The 21,579-nt window shown below is 40.4% G+C and overlaps 1 protein-coding gene across 3 annotated transcripts in view; it reads left to right on the forward strand.

The window, feature by feature from the left end:
• Positions 1 to 342: 342 nt before the first annotated feature.
• MEIOB (meiosis specific with OB-fold) overlaps positions 343 to 21,579 on the forward strand; it is a 37,783-nt gene continuing 16,546 nt past the window's right edge. For 2 of the 3 annotated variants that reach the window (XM_089896395.1, XM_089896394.1), the window contains exons 1-9: positions 343 to 646; positions 4,802 to 4,878; positions 7,173 to 7,230; positions 11,262 to 11,393; positions 13,357 to 13,429; positions 15,601 to 15,796; positions 17,934 to 18,034; positions 18,948 to 19,000; positions 19,086 to 19,181. In XM_089896395.1, coding sequence (XP_089752521.1) covers positions 4,810 to 4,878; positions 7,173 to 7,230; positions 11,262 to 11,393; positions 13,357 to 13,429; positions 15,601 to 15,796; positions 17,934 to 18,034; positions 18,948 to 19,000; positions 19,086 to 19,181 — 778 coding nt within the window. In that variant the 5' untranslated portion in view covers positions 343 to 646; positions 4,802 to 4,809. The remainder of the gene's footprint in view (positions 647 to 4,801; positions 4,879 to 7,172; positions 7,231 to 11,261; positions 11,394 to 13,356; positions 13,430 to 15,600; positions 15,797 to 17,933; positions 18,035 to 18,947; positions 19,001 to 19,085; positions 19,182 to 21,579) is intronic. The other variant, XM_089896396.1, reaches the window with a different exon arrangement.

Raw genomic sequence — 21,579 nt, forward strand, 5'->3', positions numbered from 1 at the left:
CTGCCGTGTTTCAGCAGAAAAGATCCCCAGCATCTTCCTGGGCGCCTGGTTCTTAGCACCCCGGACTCCCGCCCCGGAGGATCCTCGAGTCTGGAGGACAGGCTTGGGGCTCCGGGAAAGGAAAGAAACGGGAACCACTCGCACCCAGCCTCCCGGAGTCTCGATCCTCATGACCCGCACCCCAGAAGGACGGAGGCCCTCAAGGCGGCCCGAGGGAACAGGGCAGGGTCGAGGGCGGAGTCAGGACGCAGGGGCGGGGCGGGATAGGAGTTAGAACTCTGGGGGTGTCAGGGCGTGTGTGGAATCGGAGTTCGGGGGCGGGGCGGGGGTGGGGTCGGAGCTCGTGGGGCGGGGAGGGCGGATTCGGGGCGGATTCGGGGGCGAAGTCTGAGGTCGGCGGAGTCGGGGCAGAGTCGGCGTGGGTGGAGTCGACTCTCGGGACGGGCGGGGCCAGCGCGAGGCGGGGCGGGGCCTGCGCTAACGGTCGCGCGGCATTCCTCGCGCGACCGTAGTCGAGCTGTTGGGTTGTGGGCTGAACGCGCTGTGGAGAAGCGGCCGGGTGGGGCCTGTGTGTGGCGGACCGCTGTCCAGGTGCGAGGAGCGGCTAAGCGAGCGCTCCCGGGAGAAGCCGGCGCGGACGCCTGAGGTGAAGCCCGGTGGCGGCGGGCGGCGGGTCCCGCGCGGCTGTGGGCGGCGGATGGCTGGCTCTCGTCCGCTCCTGAGGGCGGATCTCAGGGCTGCGGCGTCCGCAGTGGGAGCGGCCTCCCCTCCCAGCTGCCCGCGCACTTGGCGGGTGGTGACGAAGGCGAGGCCTGCGCCGAGACCCCGGCCCCGAGTCCTGGCCGGCCCTCGGGCCACCTCCGTCTCCCCGCGCGGTGGAAGCCGGCGGGTTAGAGTTCGTAGAACACGCCCGGATGCGAAGCGGGCAGGTGACGTCGGCTTCTAGTCCAAACACGCAGGGACACAGTCACGTAGAAACACGCAGAACACCTTAGAGTGTGGACGTCCGCGTAGAGCGCGGCGAGTGCAGACGCGGGGGTGTAATTATGCGAGATATATACCCACGTCCTGCAGTGACTCAAAAATGAGTTCCCCCCGGAGGCTGGCTTACGTTAGGGTTCGCGCTTGGTGTTGGACATTCTGTGGGTTTGACAGATGCCTGGTTACAGGATCCTTCAGAGCAGTTTCACTGCCTCGGAAACTCCCTACCCACGACTCACCCCTCCCTCCCGCAACTTTAGATGGTGTGCTGTCTCTACAGTTTTGCCTTTTCCAGAATGTCATAGAGTTGGAATCTTCAGAATACATTTTAAAACAGAGTGAATAGGGAGAAGAGTCGCATTTCACCTCAGGGTTTCAAAGGGACCGCTTTCAATCCCTGTTTGCCAAGCGCTGGACTTATCGTCTATAAGGTGCAAAAGTGTGAGGAGGGCATGAAATGATAAACTTTGGGAAATGGCATTTGAATGCAAGTCATGCATGTTTCCTCTTTCTTTCCTCCCTCCCTTCCTTCCTCCCTTCCTCCCTCCCTCCCTTCCTTGCTTCCTTCCTTGCTTCCTTCCTTTCTTTTTCTCTCCTTCCTTCCTTCCTCCCTCCCTCTTTCTTTCTGTCTCTTTCTCTTCTTCTTTTTTTCAAAACAGCTTTTAGTTAGAAAATTTGAAACTACCTTGAAAGGTTATTAACAAGCATTCTTCTAGAATTTCAAAATACAGGGAGTGCCCTGGTGGGTGGTCTAGTGGTTAGGACTTGGCCCTTTCACTGCTGTGGCCTGGTTCATTCCCTGGTTGGGGAACTAAAATCCCACAAGCCGCACGATGGGGCCTGGAAAAAAAAAAAAAAACCTTAAAAAAAGTGCAAAACTTGCTGAGTTCCCATTGAAGCAGTAAAAGGAGTAAAATCTACTTTTTGAATTGGATTTATAAAGATAATTGAGCGACTGTTCCCCTCTGTGAGAGGTGACCAATTTTGTCAAAGTTTGTTAGAAAATCTTTGGTTTGTGATGAAAGTTTGGGGGGATTTCCATGTATAGAAATAACCACATAAAGAGGACTTCTCTGTAGTAGCCCCAGCACAGAGTAAAATAGCAAATTATAGGACCATCATTGCTGAGCTCTTTGAAAGCTCTATTTATCTAGAATAGCAGGATATAAACTGTACTTGTTTCTATAATTTAAATGCTGGATATAAATGTAAAATTAGCTGTTAACTAAAATTCTATTTATCCAAAAAGTTAATTATAGCAATAATTTCACATTACAGCCTATCATCATAGACCCCACTCTGTGATGAGGGAGAAAGACAGCACACAAGCAACATTATGAATTAGGAGTGCTAAGAGAGGGAATAGAGGCTGGGGGATACTTGAAGGAGGGTAGTAGGAAAGTCTTCTTGAGATCCAAAGAATGCTGAAGATCCTGTCTTGGGAAGATGTGAGGGTGGGATTGGAGAGGATGCTCAAGGAAGAGGAAACTGTGTATATACCAAGGCCCCAGGTCTGCTCACTCTGGCCTGCTCAGAATTTGAGACAATGGCATCAAAATCAGAAAGTTGGTGGGGTTTGCCCTGAGGGTCTGACTGACAGCCTCAGCTGACCTGTGGGTCAGACACCTTCTCAGAGCCAGCAGCTAGCAATGCCTCTTCCTTGTCTGGGTCCAGAGTCCCCTTCTCTTTTTCCAGAGCCACAACGAGAGTAAGGACCAAGCAGTGCAGCTTTGTCCTCTGGAGGAAAGCTCTAGCAAGTAGGAGCATGAGGGGCTTGGGCCCTACCATGCCCTCATGAAACCTAAAGCAAGGGACCAGGAAGGCCCTGGGAGGAATTGGCCAGGTCAGGCTGGGCTCTGGTCCAGGCGGGAGGTTGCCCTTCAAAAGTAGGAGGAGGGCACAGAACTCAGGGAAGGGAATTTGGGAGACCTGGGCTGGGGGGCTGTCAGAGATGGTCATGGTGTATCTAGTCTGTGGTATAGGGTCAGCCTCATAGTAGACACTCCACAACTATTACCTGTTACATTGCCATCATGTTACCTTAACCAGACTAGGTTCACCACCACCTCTTCTTTCCTTTTACCCTTATCAAGTATCTGAGTCAGTGGCCTTGAGGCTGTATACATCTAGTCCCACATCTGGCCCTCTGTTTTCGTTGCTGCTCTCTGAGCCATCCCCCATCCTGATTCAGGGCCTGATACATATCAGACACTCAACTGACACATGTTGAATGAATAAACTATGTATAAAAACCAGGTAATTGCAGTACTCTAGATGAGGAATGACTGAGCCTTGGGCTGAGGAGATGGCAGCAGAGATGGAGAAAAGGAGACATTTAAAATATATTTGGAAAGTAGAAGGGACAGTAGTTGCTGTTGAATGGTATAATCTCTGTATCACCATATTGAGCTCTTTAGTTCATGGTAATTTTGTATTTCTCAAAATGTCCATGTAGAGAAGCAAGTTGTCCTTTTTTTGGTAGACAGACACTAAGGTATATCACCATATATTTTGAATAATAGTAGAAAGTGAAGGAGCTTCAAAGAGTTCATGTGATATTACTTGTAAGTCAATAACCACCAAGAGATATTAAGGGGTAAAAATTTGGAGAACTCAATATGTAGATGGATAGTGTTTTTACACAAAATCTGGCTACTGAATAGTTCTTCCTCTCTAACCTCAAGTGTGTAGCACTTGACAGGCTCTCAATAAATGTTTGTTGAGTGGATGGATGAATGAATGAATGAATTTGTCAAGAATTTCAGAGACTGAAATTGCATAGTAAGCCAGATCAGACTAGGCCGAAGAATAAGTAGGACCTTAAAGCTGCTTAATTCCCCATTGTTTATTCTGGCTTGAATGCAGAAGCTGCTACATTGGATAAGAATGAAAAGCAGTGTTCTCATCTGTCAAGAGCCTGTGAACATCTAGGCACCTTACGTACATTATTTTGAATTCTCACAACAACCCTGTAGGGTAGATGTTATCCATATTTTGTGGATGAAGAAATTAAAGCTCAGTAATTCAAAACATTTGACTACAAACTAGTGGCGCTGGAATTCATAATCATATTTGACTAACTCCACAGTCTTCCTGAAACGTATTATGCGACATGTCCTGAAAGTGCAGCCTGTAGCTGAGGGCATTCACTGTTAAAGAGGCCACGTAATATGAAGTGAAATGGAGTAAATCTGCTAGTTTGGTGTAGCTGACAGTTGTTATTACACTAAAACCTTTTCTAGTGATGATATTGAGGGACAAGCCACCATTTCATTTATTTATTGAGTGCTTTTTATGTGCAAGGTAGCATTGAAATGCACATACAAAAAATTTGTAAGATCCTACCTCTGCCCTGATGGAGCTTACTTACCATCCAGAGGTGAGGATAAAGTACTACCTATCCCCTTACACAGTGTAACTAAATGCATGATTCAAGGTGGTTACAATAGAGTTTTGCTGTTTTTTTAAAGTAGGCTGTATGGTAATAAATATTTAAATCTGCAAATGTCCCATTGAATCATTTCTCATCTGAAACTAAATTTGCAGGGTGCTCAAATATTGCTAAATTATTTTTTTGAAAAGTGAAAGTTAAAAATTTAAACCTAACTATATCATTCAAAACTTTAAGAGGACATTTTGAAACATGCTTTTTACAGGTTGAATCTAACTTGCATTTCATTGTTGTAACATAAAATTTTCCCAAAGAATGAGTAGAATATCCAGTACTTTCCTAATAAATTCTTTTTTCAGTCTTGGAATTTTTCAAGGTTTATTTCAGTTGTTTAATTTATGCATCTAAGTTATATTTTCTAATATGCAGATAAAAGAATGGCTAACTCCATTGCATCAAAGAACTTTACTGCACTTTCAGACCTGCATCCAAATATGGCTAATCTGGTAGGTTTCAGTGGTGTAGTGGTTCATTTGATCTCTGTTGAAACTTTAGGTGGTAATATTACATTATGTCAACATTATTGATTCGTTTCAACACATGCTTGTATAATTGACAAGTATACAGATACTGCATTAGTGATTGTTAGATATTAAAAACTCCTAAACTTCTTTGTATTTATGCCAGCTAAATGAAAATTAGTCTTTCTTTTGTCTACGGATTAGGAGATTGTAGATATGACTAGCGATTGTTAAAAATTATCAAAAGTTTACTTGTATTATATTTTATTTTATTTATTTATTTTTGGCTGCATTGGGTCTTCATTGCTGCACGGGCTTTCTCTACTTGCTGTGAGCTGGGGCTACTCTTTGTTGTGGTGCGTGGGCTTCTCATTGTGGTGGCTTCTGTTGTTGCAGAGCACGGGCTCTAGGTACACGGGCTTCAGAAGTTGTAGCTCGCAGGCTCTAGAGCGCAGGCTCAGTAGTTGCGGTGCATGGGCTTAGTTGCTCTGCGGCATGTGGGATCTTCCCGGACCAGGGATCAAACCTGTGTCCACTGCACTGGCAGGCAGATTCTTAACCACTGCGCCACCAGGGAAGTCCTTGTACTATATTTTAATTAAATATTTAATAAGTACTCAAATTTAGCATTATAAAATTAAAACATTGTCGTTCAGCAGTATCTATTCTCTAGTCAAATTGCCCAAGTTATATACTGAAATACTTGCTATTATGCTGCTTTTATGACATAAAGGTACACAAAAGATATATTTCTGAAATCATTATGTGAAAATTCATTTTGGGGGAAGGGATTGTGGGGGAATCAGTCATGTCAAGTATGCCTAGATTGTTATTTATTTAAAAGAAATCTAGGTGGAATCATCTTATAAGGTGAAGAATTCATTTTAAAGCAATTATCATACTGCCTTACTTTTCCTACCCCCAGCAGTCTGCTGTTTACATTTAGAATTTGCAAATCAGATTTCTTAAAATGGGATAAATTTACATATAACTTCAATAATTTGCAATTTAAACTTTATTAATGTTAAAAATAATTATTGATGTTACAGTTTTTCTTGAAAGGTAAACTATTTGCTAATTGCCTCTTCAGTTAGAAAATTTTACTCAATATTTCCATTAGTTGTTTTCCCAACAAAATTCAGTGAGATCTGCATGCATATGGAATTTAAAGAAATAATAGTAATATGTCTAAATGTAATAAGACTAGCTAATAGCTCAGCTAGGATGTGGTAGTCTTAAAAGCTTGAATGTATTTTGTTTATATTTTTTTCAGATTTATTTTGGCTGCGTTGGGTCTTTGTTTCTGTGCGCGGGCTTTCTCTAGCTGCAGCAAGTGGGGGTTACTCTTCATTGCAGTGCGTGGGCTTCTCACCGTGGTGGCTTCTCTTTGTTGCAGAGCACGGGCTCTAGGCATGCAGGCTTCAGGAGTTGTGGCACGCGGGCTCTAGAGCACAGGCTCACTTTGTTGTGGTGCATGGCTTAGTTGCTCCCTGGCGTGTGGGAACTTTCCAGACCAGGTCTCAAACCTGTGTCCCCTGCATTGGCAGGCGGATTCTTAACCACTGCACCACCAGGGAAGTCCTTGAATGTATTTTAAATGTAACAGATTATTGCAAGGTTAAAATCAGTTGCTAGAATTAGTGATATAAATTCATCCTTTCAGAAAAAGGTTATTTTTATTTCTTAAAACATTTAAAAAATACTTAATTTTTCTTTGTTAGTCACTGAAGAGAACTTAAAAAATTTTAAAGATGTTAATATCTTTAAGGTTTAAGATCTAGGACTTCAGAGCTTAGATTTATTAGCAGCAATATGCAAGTTTTGTTACAATCTAATTTATGTTACTGTCCAGCATGTTTGCATTAAGAAGCTAAGCAATTTTATGTGGATTGTTAGAAAACCCTATATAAAAGAAAGCTTTGAAGACCATGGCAAATTAAATTGCATTATACATGTGCTTTGAATGAATTCAGTAAGGACTGATAGCATAGGGCAGTTACTGTGCTCCACCTAATGATTGAAAATAAAGTAGAAACATACTAAGTATTAAATGATTATATTTGTAATATCAGTTAACTGTCTTATTACTTTGTACTACTCCTTGTGGAGCTGAACATTTATGAAGTTGTTTTAGATGTTTGTCTGGAATAAATACATTTAAATGGTTCCTAGTTAAAAATGTTTGTTAGAGCCAGTAAAATATAACAAGTCCATGAAATTAAATTTACCATCTCCATCTGTGTTTAATATTTGTCTTCTATAACCTTTTTGTTTTTCAGAAAATAATCGGCATAGTTATTGGAAAAACAGATGTCAAAGGCTTTCCAGACAGAAAAAGCTGAGTTCTGTTTAACTCTTTGCTTCATTTTTCATCAACTGTGGCTTATGACTACAGCAAAATATATTTAAGTGATTAAATTTCTCATGCCTGTTTAACTCCCTAAGAGCAACAGCCATGTTCTCTATTGCATGGTAAAGTACTTGATTTAAGGCCACATGTGTGGCCTTAAATCATTCTTAATGATTTTATTTGATATCTCTAAAACATAATTTTAAAAGCTGTGTATACAGTACTAAAATAGCTAAATTGGTCAACTCATTAATGTGTATCAACGAGTACTTATTGAGCACCTCCACTGTGTAAAACCCGGTGGAAAGGTAAGAGAGAGAGACGTTGTATGTAGTCTCATCATCCTCAGTTATCAAAGTGTCTGAAAGGATGGACGTGGAGCTAGTTTGACTGGGCTCAGCACGAGTCATCTGAGATCTATTCTATGTACAGCTGTGAAATCGGGGTAAATAAAGCTGGGATGAGAATTAAATGAGCTCATACATGGAAGGGTGTGTAAGGCACAGTAAGAACTCCATGTTAACTATCAATATCAGCCTAAGAGATACAAGTACACAGGTAAATCTTCATAGAAGACAGAAAGTGATAAGGAGGAAGGTTTTCCAGCAGGGATATGTCCTGACAGTGTTGAGCGAGAGAAGTATGGCAGCAGTATCTATGTATTTACTCAAAGAACCAGACAATTCAGTGGAAAAAAATCACCTTTCACATGTGGAAAATACAGTTAAGTTTGGCTTTAGTGGTTCTTATTGAGTTGCTTGAACTGTGCAAGAATTTTAGGACTATGGAAACACAATCCGAGACTAAAATTGGATTTTTAAAATCAACTGACTCTCAAACTTTTGTAGTTTACATGCAGAGATGAACTATAGAATGCCAAAAGTAGCAATTCACTATTATTAGCTTTTGAAGTGTCAATGCTTTTTATTAAAAGGTACAGTATAAGTCCTTCTAAACAGCCTGAGGGAATCCGAGCTCTAGTCAGCCAGCCAGTAATTTTGACAGACGAAGACAATTAATTGTGGCTGTGTTAATTGACTTATGGTGTAGTGATAGGTACCTTTATTTTCATTTTATTTTTTATAATATTCTGTTGTTATTTTTGAGGTAAATAACAAAGATGTCATCTCCCACCCATACTCGTTTGTCTTCTCTTTACTGCATCATAATTAATTAGATCAGAATTACCACTTGAATAGTTTGAGAAATCCTGCATCTCTGTTTTCTAAGCTGTAAAAGGAATAACTTGAAATATATGAATTAGAAAAGGTCAATATTTATATATTTGCTTAAATTACAGCAATGAAATAAAATTTTCACCTATTAGACGGTGAGAGTAGGGCACCATTTCTGTAGTGTTTGACTATTTTTTATAATTGTCTGTACAGTATTCCTTTTTTGGAGAAGATATGCTTACTGACTTTAAAAAACATTATACATATCAATATATTGTCATAAAAAATTCAAGCAGTGCAGAAGGTCATAGAGTCCAAAAGAGAAATTCTTCATTTAACCCTCAACTTTTCCCATCCCAGCCCCCACCCCAAAGGTAAGCACTAATCACAGTTCAATAGATATCTATAATGTGCATTTGTATGTTAGGTTGTATTACTTTTTAAAAACTTTTAAAATTGAAGTATAGTTGATATATAATATTATAGAACTTACAGGTATACAGTATAGTGATTTACAATTTTAAAGGTTATATTTCATTGTAGTTATTATAAAATACTTGCTGTATTTCACATGTTGTATAGTATATCTTTGTAGCTTATTTTGTACCTAGAAGTTTGTACCTCTTAATCCCCTACCCCTATATTGCCCCTCTCTCCTTCCCCCCTTCCCCCCTTCCCTCCTTCCGTCTCCCCACTGGTAACCACTATCTGTGATTCTGCTTTTTTGTTATATTCACTAGTTTGTTGTATTTTTTAGATTCCACATATAAATGATATCATACAGTATTTGTCTTTTGTCTGACTTATTTCACTTAGCATAATGCCCTCCAAGTCTATCCATGCTGCTGCAAATGGTAACATTTCATTGTTTTATATAGCTGAGTAAAAATTTCATTGTGCATATATATGTGTGTGTGTGTGTGTGTGTATATATATGTATGTGTATATATATATATATCACAACTTCTTTATTCATCTGGTGATGGACACTTAGGTTGCTTTCACGTCTTGGCGATTGTAAATAATGCTGCTATGAACATTGGGGTGCATGTATCTTTTCAAATTAGTGTTTTTGTTTTTTTCAGATATATTCTCAGAATTGGAATCGCTGGGTCATATGGTAGTTCTATTTTTAGTTTTTTGAGATGCGTCCATACTGATTCGCACAGTGGCTGCACCAGTTTACATTCCCACCAACAGTGTACAAGGTTCCCTTTGTACATTCTCGCCAGTGTTTGTTATTTGTGTTCTTTTTTTTTTTTTTTTTGTGGTACGCGGGCCTCTCACTGTTGTGGCCTCTCCCGTTGCGGAGCACATGCTCTGGACGCACAGGCTCAGCGGCCATGGCTCACGGGCCAAGCCACTCGGCGGCATGTGGGATCTTCCCGGACCGGGGCCCGAACCCGTGTCCCCTGCATCGGCAGGCGGACTCTCAACCACTGCGCCACCAGGGAAGCCCATTTGTGTTCTTTTTGACGATAGCCATTCTGACAGGTGTGAGGTGATAGCTCATTGTTGTTTTGATTTGTATTTCCCTGATAATTAGTGATATTGAACATCTTTTCATGTGCCTGTTGGCCATCTGCATTTCCTCTTTGGAAGAATGTCTATTCAGTTCTTCTACCTAGTTTTTAAATTGGGTTGTTAGTTTTTTTGATGTTGAGTTGTATGAGCTGTTGATGTATGTTGGATATTAACCCCTTATTGTTTATATCATTTGCAAATGTTTTCTCCCATTCAGTAGTTTGTCTTTTCATTTTGTTGATGGTTTCCTTTGCTGTGCAAAAGCGTTTAGGTTTAATTAGTTTCCATTTGTTTATTTTTGCTTTTATTGCCTTTGTTTTAGGAATGGATCCAATAAAATATTGACACAATTTATGTGAAAGAGTGTTCTGCCTGTGTTTTCCTCTAGGAGTTTTATGGTATCTGGTCTTACATTTAGGTCTTTAATCCGTTTTTAGTTTATTTTGTATATGGTATTAGAGAATGTTCTAACTTCATTCTTTTACGTGTAGCTGTCCAGTTTTCCCAGCACCACTCATTGAAGAGACTGTCTTTTCTCCATTGTAGATTCTTGCCTCCTTTGTTGTAGATTAATTGACCATAAGTGTGCGGGTTTATTTCTGGGCTCTCTATCCTGTTCCATTGATCTGTGTGTCTGTTTTTGTGCCAGTACCGCGCTGTTTTGTATTACTTTTTTTTTTTTTTTTTTTCCTGCGGTACGTGGGCCTCTCACTGTTGTGGCCTCTCCTGTTGTGGCGCACAGGCTCCGGACGCGCAGGCTCAGCAGCCATGGCTCACGGGCCCAGCCGCTCTGCGGCATGTGGGATCTTCCCGGATCGGGGCACGAACCAGTGTTCCCTGCATCGGCAGGCAGACTCTCAACCACTGCGCCACCAGGGAAGCCCTGTATTACTTTTTAAATTAGCAAAACAATAAAGAAATTTTATTTTGGAAAAAAAGTACTTGCTGACCCCTAGTGGTATCTTTTAGCAGCACACGTTTATTTGTTTTGAAATAATTTAGATCTGAATTATGACTTAGGTTAAAACAACAGTAAGAGAGAAATGGAGACTCTAAGCTAATATCAGGATGGTTCAAGCCTACATGTCATTTCCCTCCAAATATACAGATAACTGGGGAAAGGAAACATAGGGGTAACAGTGAGGTGAGTTATCTACCTTGGCAGCTTAGAATTCATAAAAGCATAACTTATATAATTTATATCTGAAATAATATTTTACACCATGTGTTTGAGTGTTTTTAGCATCAAATAATCATATCTGTTCAAAGTTAAAATAAAACTTTTCATTTGAAAAATAAAAGCATTGGTTTTTCCTTAGATATTGGATCAGAAAGGTACACTTTCAGTTTCACCATTCGTGATTCAACAACCCATTTTGTAAATGCAACATCGTGGGGCAAGGAAGATTACATCAGATCACTTTCTGACAGCTTTCGTGTTGGGGAGTGTGGTAAGTTGGCATTGATTCTTAAACTGTTTCTCTTACAGTATTATTCCCATGATATGTTTGTGATAACTACACTGAGGGAGTCAAAATGAAATGAGACACAATTCTTATTCTCAAGAACCTTACCAGAAAAAAGTCAAGTGTTAAGAGTATAACACAAGGCATTCAGCATTTAATTGAAACATACAAACATGATAATCACATATTTTTACTAAGTAGCTCTGTGATCTTTGGTTTATTTCTATTTCACTTTGCATCAGTCCCTCTTGTGGCTCTAATCATTTATCTTTCTGTAAAATTATAATAGGGATGCTAAATAGATTTTGATAAAAGATATTTGAAATTTTAATGGATTTTAAGAAACCTTCAGCCTAAAATACCAAATCTTTCATATCATCTACCCACCCCAATAGCCCTCTATGGTACAGTGTAGTATGTTGAAAAGAACAAGACTTTGAGAACAGGTAGATCTGAATTCAATTCCAAGTACCAACTTTTATTACATTGTGGCTTTGAGAAAATTTCTTAATCTTGTTGGGTCTCAACTATGAATTAACACCCTATAGATGCTTGTGAATGTTAAATGAGATAGTGTGCCTGTTATAAAGTGTAGAACTTAGTCACTCAATAGATGACAGCTCTAGCCTCATACAAGAAACAAGAAAGCATGTATACCAGTTCTCTTTCATGGTAGAAAAAAGAAGGGAAAGGGTAACACGGACAATTAAACTACTCCTCTCCAACCCTGCAGTATCAAGCAGCCTAGTACCCATACTAGTTACTCAGCACCCAATCATATTATTAACTTTCAGGATTACATATAATATCTCTCTAACTGAATAATAAGGTAGTTGAACATATGAACTATGAAGGCAGAAAACCTTGCAGACTTTGCAAAAACTTTACAGGCCCTTAGAAGCAGCCTGTAAGGATAGCATTGGGGGGAAGGTGAGCAAAGAGGCAGGTTCAGCAGGAGCCCAGTCTCATCCTGACCCAGATGGGAGCTCTGGAGCATGAGTGGCACCTCAAAGTGGTACCACCCTAAAGAAAGAGGTCTGGGATTTTGTACCCTGTATTTACAAGTTATTGGCTGAAGTCCACACCCTACTCCTCCTACAAGCAAAACATTTCTTGGATGAATTTCTTGGATGAATGCCAGAACATTAGTTACCTAGAGCTAAAGATATATTTCGGTATTAACCTATGTTCCATGTTGATGGCTGTTGTGAGGATGAATGAGATAAGGGATTTTAAAGGTGTAAATCTGATGATGCTTATAGAAGTAAATAAGATTTTGGTGTGGTAGAATGAAAAGATTACAGATTTTTAAATTAGAATTACAAATAGAATTAGAACAGTTCTAATTCCAACTCTACTACTTTCTAGATATAATACCTCAAGAAGGTTATTTAACCTCTGTGAACTTCAATTTCTTCATTTGGAAAAAGGGATAATAATGAGGGATGATTGTGTGAGGAATTAGCAAAATAGAGCACATAAAAGTCTAACATAGACCATAGGAAATGAAAACCCTAAAATGTTAAGTCATAAAGCTGATAAGTTGTGGGGCTCAAATCAGGACCCAGATTTTGCATTGCTCTTTCTAACTACCACTGTTATTTTTGAGGACAGCTGTGAATTGGGTGAAGATCAATTTATTTTATAGAAGGGCATGTTGTAACCAAATCAAATGTTCAGTGTAACTATTCAATAAAGTAATATTAATGTGGATCATATGTTGGGATTTAAACACAAAGTACAAGAAATGTCATCTGAGATCAAATTGATTGGTCATACCCCAGGATTCTGTTGCTCACAGTGCCACAAGAAAATGATTGTGAAGGATACATAACACCAACTCAAAATTAGAAATAACATTGTAATGTTCATTGTTATGTACACTCATTTTTTAAACTTATCCTGTTACTTTTTTGTTAATAACATCATATTTTCCCCTCTGTTTTAGTGATAATTGAAAATCCCCTGATCCAAAGAAAGGAATTAGAAAGAGAAGAAAAGTTCAGCCCTGCAACTCCTAGGTAAATCTAGCACAGAGGTCAGAATGGTTATTACTTTATGTCAGAATGATTATTACTAATAAGTTTATGCCAGAATGATTATTACTAATAAGTTTTTGCATGTCAGATTAACAGAGAGCTTATTAAAGGTGTATACTTCAGTTTGAAAATTAGGAGTTTAATTCTGCTTCATAATATTTATCTTTGATTATGAAATAATTTACTTTGACATAGGATCACATAAAAAATGGCTTTGTTTTTAGTACTTTGATTCTCATTCTTAGATTACAAAAATCTGACTCTAGTCACATTAAAGCTGAACAGTGAAAAGGTAAATCATGGAAGTCATATATCCATTTTTTTATCTCAATTTATAACTCTCTTCACATGCCTTACTATCTTAGTTCAGGTTACTTGGAAGCAGAGCCCAGAGGAGGATTTTTGTGCAGATGATTTGTTGAGGGAGAGCCCTTAGAAGCAGCCTGTAAGGATAGCACTGGGGGGAAGGTGAGCAAAGAGGCAGGTTCAGCAGGAGCCCAGTCTCATCCTGACCCAGATGGGAGCTCTGGAGCATGAGTGGCACCTCAAAGTGGTACCACCCTAAAGAAAGAGGCCTGGGCTTTTGTACCCTGTATTTACAAGTTATTGGTTGAAGTCCACCCCCTATTCCTGCAGAGGAGGGAAGGCTTAAAGGTATTTCTGGCTGAGGGCAAATCTCGAGAGAGAAGGAAGTAGCTGGTAAAGAGCTCTGGGTGGGCACAAAAGTCTCTACTACACGTGCACCTGCACCCATTTTTCTGACCTCATAGGTCTCATTTCTCTGCAGCCACATGAAGAGTCCTCCACTTTATGAACATCCTGGGCTCATTCTGCACTAACAGCATTGCATGTTCACTTCCCTCTGCAGAGAACAATCTTATTTGCTCTTCTCATTGAAGTGTCAGCTTAAATGTCACCTCCTTAGATCTTCCCCCACCTACTCTGTCTGTAGTAGCCCTTCCAGTCTGCATTACTAGGACTTCGTCCTGTACACAGTGTATGTGTACCATCATAACCCTGATCACAATCTGGGATTATTTGATTAATTGTTCTTATCTGTCTCCCTCTCACGCATGTAAACTCCGTGAGATCGTAGGTCTTGTGTGTCTTCCTCACCACTGTACCCCCTGTGCCTAGACTAAGGTCTGGCACATAATAGGCTATCAGTAAGTGTTTATGGAATGAACACATGAATGGAGGGAGGGAGGGAAGAGCATCCTTGGCAGAGGGAACAAACACGAAACCTCCTGGCCTTTTCCAGAACAGTTAATAGTAGTTTAAACCTTATGAAACTGTTGATGTTTGACTATGTCTTCTCTAAAGTGGTAGTTTCATAGCCTAGGAATATGATGTGGCTGGAATATAGGCAGGGGAACAGCAGGAGGAGAAGCTCGAGAGAGAAGCAGAGACACTTCACAGACAGCTTTGCTTGTTGTACCAACTTCATGCTTTGGTGATGGCTAGCACAGAAGATCTTTTGAGCTGGGAAATATATTCATATTCGTGGTTTAGGAAGATCACTTTGGCTACCTGAGGATGGACAGTAGGGGAACAAAGCTTAGGAGACAAGCAGTAGTTTGGGTGAGAAGTGATGAGGGAAACACCTAAAGCAGTAGCGGGGGGGGGGGCGGGGAAGGCTCTGGATTAGAGGACTAGAAAGATGCTCCATGGAGGACACTTGGAAGTTGATTGGCTGGAAGGGGAAGAGCACCTCAATTGTGTAAATATTGTGTATCTGTTCCTACAGAGCACCACAGAGGTAAGGGAAGCACATAGGCAGGGCAGTCAGTGTCATAGAGGTGGAAATCACCCTCCCCCCCCCACACACAATGTTTTAGAGTGCTTTTACACCCTTTTTTTTTTTTACAGAGAGAGAAACTGAAACTCAGTATTGTGCAAGATCAGACTATTAGTGTGCTTAAAACTCAGACACAGTTGGTCTTTAAAACATTTTCTCAATGAAAATACATTTTAGACAAAAAATATTTTACAAAGCTTTTCAATGTTTCTAAGAGTGAAAAGTATAAATCTTCTTAATATAATTTTTAAAATATAGTTTAAGTTACAACCAAAGTTTAACTGTGAACTTTGAAGTATTTTTCTATTAGAAAATCATTTGATATTAACTTTTGGTGTGTGTTTTTACAATTTAGCGATTATAAACTATTGCTCAGTGAGAATCACTCAATGGTAAAAGTTTGTTCCAGTTATGAAGTGGATGCCAAGCTACTTTCTTTGATATACTTACCTGTTAAAGAGTCTTGTGATTATTATTCATTGGGTGACATTGTTGCAAACGGACACAGTCTTGATGGAAGAATTATTAATGTCCTTGCAGCTGTGAGGTCGGTAAGTTAAAACCCCAACAAAGCCAAGTTCAATTTGGTGGGGGGAGTTCTATCATTTTATTTGTGTTTGGAAAGTAATAATCAACTGGAGTAAAATTTCCTCTGTATCTTGATGCATCCTCCGTTGAATTTAGAAAATAACACTTCTCATTAAAGGGAAAGCAGCATTTTACCTGTGAATGAGTAGCAAAATAAAATTGTATTTGAATGTTAAATGCAGTACACAGTCATAAATGATCCGCTAACTATATGAGAGCTTTTCATACTTGAGTTAAACAAAAGGCACAGATAGAAAGGGTAAATTCATTGACTTCAAGATCTCCAGGAAGTTCTTTGAAGGGGCTTAAGTTGAATAAATCAAGGAATCAATTCAGTGCGTGTTCTCAGAGCTGTCCTGAGTTGGGGGAGAGAGCGAGAAACCCACGGTGCTGCAGTAGGGGCCCTGTGAGCTAATGCATAGCATCAGGTGCTGAAAAGCAGGGCAGAACAACACTCCATGGGGTGCCAGGGAATGTCTCACCATCCTTTGCTTCCACATCTCCCTCTTACCCAATTATTGCAGCAAGTTTTGAACTCCATTGGACAGACTAGAATCACTTGGCAGGGAGCAAATTTTCACAAAATAAAGTACATAAATAAAGGGGCAAGAAGAATTTCTCAATATACAGAATGATGATAATCAGAAGACAAAAAAACGGGAAATAGATTTAGGTACTTATAGTTAATGTTGTAAGTAATTGCTAATTGCGTTTCCATATTAAATGACTGAGTGTCGACTATCCCCATGACAGGCCAACAGAGGCCTGCCTGCGTTGTTCCCCAGCCCAGCCCAGCACAGCCCAGCACAGTGCCTGCCACACAGTGAACACTCAGTATCATTCAGGATGGAGGAATAAACACCCGATATGACAGTCTTGAAAAATGGGAAAAATTCATTTCTGGGCAACTTAGGTTCAATCTTACTTAAAGGCAGGATATGATCTCTCAATTTCCCTGAAATTCCATATAATGCCATTATATCACAATGTAGTAAGGATTTTCTAAAACTCAGTATGAATATAAAACCTACAACAGCTTTTTCCATGTCCCCCTTCCTGCCTCCACCTCTTGAGTCTGGTACCACCTTTCATAGGATTATATTATTTCTTTTATTTTCATGCCTTCTTTCTCCCATTTTGCTTCCATCCCTCTTACATTTCCTTATCTTTACGTTTTTATTTAACCTGTTTTCTTCCTTCTCGCCTCTACTTAGGTCTCTTCACTTTAAAACTCCTTTTCATACAGTTTTCTTGCATGCTGTGATATGGTAGGCCTCTCTCATACTCTGGCTGTCCTTTCCTCTGACTTTCTTTCTAGATGCTCTCTTATGCAGGCAGCTGTGACTCTTTCTTCAGCTCCTGCCTAAGGAGCTCAGCCCTGACAATAGATGCATGGGTGACAGTGGCATAGGGGGCAGCTGACTGTCCATGCTTGGGCCATTGCTGTGTGACCATCAGAGGTGCTGCTGTTCCATTGAGAACTCCCTGAGGGCACAGAAGGGCCCCTGAGTTCACCTCCACGTCCATGATCCTCTTACACCACAGTGTGGACTGAATCAGACGGTATATCAAAGCACATTCCCATGTATCCCTCATTCGATTCTCACCAGCTTGTCCCTAGGAAGGCAGCAAAGGGGGTATCAATATCCATACCTGGGCTAGCAAGACGAGGACACTGAGGCCCAGAGAGATGAATTCATCCAATCACATTAACTCCGTGCCAGGCCCTGTGCTAAGCCATGGGGATACACAGATATTGAAAATGTACTTTCTACCCTCACTGAGTCCACATAGATGCCACCCAGGGACTTGTCATGGAGCATTTGTTCTGACATGGTGAAAAGATCCCACAGTCTTGACTTAAAGCACACATATCTGTATCTCTCTTCAATCAAAGTGTGTGACTTACAACTTAAATACACCTGGTTCAGAGATAAAAGATGCTGTTAAATCATCAAATATATATTAGTGATTCTAGCTATTTTGATATTTCTAATTTGTTGTTTAAAAGGTAAACATTTGAGTATTTCCATCAACAAATATTTAAGTACCTCTACAGCTGTAGGTGAAGAAAAATAATGATTTTCTTCAATTTCTAAGGTTGGAGAGCCAAAATACTTTACAACTTCAGACCAAAGAAAAGGCCAGAGGTGTGAAGTTAAACTCTATGATGAGACAGAGCCTTCTTTTGCAATGATATGGTAACTTTCCACATCTGTTCCAAACTGTGAAATCTGTGCTATTATCACCAAGTCAGACATTTTAATTTCATCAGGAGATGATGGATTTCATATCAGGAGAGGAGTACTGATATAGAAATGATATTTAAAAAATAAACCTTTCTCTTGTATGTTGAGTCATTACAGTCTATGATTACCTTAAAATGAGATCTTTAGATGGCATGGGATTTCATAGATGGACTCTACTGTAACTTGTTTATTATTGTACTCTGTTTTGTAACAAATCGTCATTTACTAAGTCTCATTGATAAAGAACAAGCCAGACTTTCTGTGATTCCTTGGGTGGTACCCTGGAGCCAAGCCATGGAAAGATGGTAGAAAAACAAGCATTGTCACAGGCTGGGTTCTATGGGGCTCCCAGTGTGTCAGATGTGGGGCAGGGCTACATCCTGAAGCATCACAGGGTATAACATGGTATTGTTTAGACTCCAGATGCCTGGGTACCAAAGAAAGCACTTAATTTGAAACAGGGCTTCAACCTATCAAGTCCCCCGAGCAGTTTATCCATGGTGGGGGCCCTCCCTTAATGGCATGAAAAGAGTGACTTCAAAATTTTTAAACTTGTAGTCACTCAGTTCTAACTAGCCTGGAGTGACCTGGGTGATAGGAAAAGAAGGAATTGAAGGAGCAGAAGTTGTTAGAGATGAATGGTGCTGAAAGGAATGATTTTCATAGGTGTTAAATTTTCTGTGAAATAGGCAGTGTAGCCCTGCAAAATGGCAGGAGAAGCCAAAATCCTTAACTGTGCCTTGGACCGTATGGGGGATTATTAACCTCATCCATTAAGACATCCTTTTTCTGGTAAATAATGTGGTCACTGCCAGTTTTTTTCTAATGTATTTGATTTTTATCACTTCTTTTTTAACACATGCAGTTGGGATAATGAATCTATTCTACTTGCACAGAGCTGGGTGCCACGAGAAACAGGTATACTTCAATGATTGTGTTCAATATTTGTCATTTTTTTTATCCCCCTGTGTAATAATTTTAAAATGGCTTTTTTCCCAAACAGTAATATTTGCCTCAGATGTAAGAATAAGTTTTGACAAATTTCGGAACTGCATGACAGCAACTGTAATCTCAAAAACCATTATTACAACTAATCCAGGTAAAAAGCTATCTGAAATTTTTTATCCCTTTGGAAATGACTACATCATGTATTCTAATATTTGTGCAGTGTGTTTAAGAATGAAGCTTGGATTTCATTTGAATTAAAAGTGAAAAACTGCTTTGAAAAACTTACAATGAGCTATATCTTTGATATCTTTACAAAAGAAATGTGAAAAACCAGACCCATTTAAAAAAAAAATTTTTATTTATTTATTTTTGGCTGTGTTGGGTCTTCGTTTCTGTGTGAGGGTTTTCTCTGGTTGTGGCAAGCAGGGGCCACTCTTCATCGCGGTGCGCGGGCCTCTCACTGTCGCGGCCTCTCTTGTTGCGGAGCACAGGCTCCAGATGCACAGGCTCAGTAGTTGTGTCTCACGGGCCCAGTTGGATTTGTCTGGTGGAAAAGGTTATCAAGCTTGACAGTATTAATCGTATCAAAACCTCAAGACTAAGTTAATGAGACAGATTTGAAGGATGTTGTGCGTTTGGCTCTGAAAACAGGTTCAAAGGGGAAATGTCAAAGTGTTTTGAGCAATGCTAACATCATTAGAATAAATGCCTTATTTCTCAAGGAGACAAATATAAAGGAGAATATGTATAACAGTGTGTGAATTTCAATATGCTTATTTAAATCAGTCTTATTTCTAATTTCCTGGGCTACACATGCCACGTAGAAGTTAAGAACCTCTAAATGGTTTGAGCTTTCATCCTAGCCAGCATGTCCAGGCTTCCTGCCCCGAGAGAGTTCATCAGATGGGGAAGGAAGAATTTGTCCCCCCACAGACAGTCTGGGATGACCCTGTTGTCCTTAGAGCTCTTGACAGCAGTGCCTACACCCCACCCTTCCTACCAGCTTCTGTCCCAGGATGCTCATTAATTTACAGATATTTAGTGAATGCCTTTTATTTGACAACTACTGAGGTAACTTTAACACTTTCTGGAACAAGGAAGTACATGAGTGGATGGATGCTCAGATGGATGGAAGGATAGTCACTATAACTGAAGTACAGAAATGAAAAGGCAAAACCCCTGTCTGGGATTCCAGTCTAGTTCTGAGAAAGAACCAACAGTGATAAGACTTGTGGTACAACAGGACGAGGAGGAAGAAACCCTGACTCTGTCCAGGGGAGTCAGGGGGTCCAAGCATTGGCAGGACGGTTTGCAGAATGTTGGAGATGGTGAGGGAGGGCTGAAGACAAGCAGGTGTTAGAGGTTGGGGCTTGGAGTTGAAGGGTGTCAGAGTTAGAGAGCCCCTCTTCAAAATCAGATTCGTGCCTTCTGGCACATTATCTCACTATTCCTGAGGATACTCATGTCCCAAATTGAGGAGCAAGTTTTTTTTTTTTTTAAGTATTTTATTTATTTATTTGGCTGCTTCGGGTCTTCGTTGTGGCATGTGGGGTTTTTAGGTGCAGCACGCAGGCTTATTTCTGGTTGTAGCGCACAGCTCCAGAGCACACAAGCTCTCTAGTTGTGGCACACAGACTCTCTAATTGTGTCGCGTGGGCTCTAGAGCACTCAGGCTCAGTAGTTGTGGTGTGCGGGCTTAGTTGCCCCGTGGCATGTGGGATCTTAGTTCCCTGACCAGGGATCAAACCCACATCCCTTGCATTGGAAGGCAGATTCTTAACCACTGGACCACCAGGGAAGTCCCGAGAAGCAAGGTCTTTTTTTTTTTTAATTATAAGAATCTTTTAAAAAATCTTTTTATTTATTTATTTTTGGCTGCATTGGGCTTTCTGTAGTTGTGGCTAGCGGGGGGCTACTCTCTGTTGCGGTGCACAGGCTTCTCATTGCGGTGGCTTCTCTTCTTGTGGAGCATGGGCTCTAGCCACATGGGCTTTAGTAGCTGTGGCACGTGGGCTCAGTAGTTGTGGCTCACGGACTCCAGAGAGCAGGCTCAGTAGTTGTAGCACACGGTTTTAGTTGCTCCGCGGCCTGTGGGATCTTCCCGGACCAGGGATCAAACCCGTGTCCCCTGCATTGGCAGGCAGATTCCTAACCACTGTGCCACCAGGCAAGTCTGGAGCAAGCTTTTTAAACAACCTTAAAAATTTTTTTTTCTGACTAGAAAAGAAATACATATAAAATTCAAAAAATACATAAAAGCATAAAAAGGAAGATCAGCTGTAAATTCACCATCTCATAAGAGATAATCATTTCTTTGATAGATATTCTTCCAGATAATTTTGCTTATGTATCTTTTTTAAAATGAAAGGGAATTGTATGACAATGTTTTGTAAGCTGCTCTTTAAACTCATGATATCTGGTGTACATCTCTCTGTGTTAATGGAGCACCCCATCACATTGTCAATGGCTTTGTAATATTGTGTTTGATTGTATTCTTATACGTCTTCACTTTTTACTGGTAAAAATAATTTTGGATCATTTACAGTGAT

This window comes from Delphinapterus leucas, chromosome 15, assembly GCF_059928025.1.
Source record: "Delphinapterus leucas isolate spDelLeu-1000000601 "Yukka" chromosome 15, BTC_Dleu_Yukka2, whole genome shotgun sequence".
In the NCBI taxonomy this organism is placed as follows: domain Eukaryota; kingdom Metazoa; phylum Chordata; class Mammalia; order Artiodactyla; family Monodontidae; genus Delphinapterus; species Delphinapterus leucas.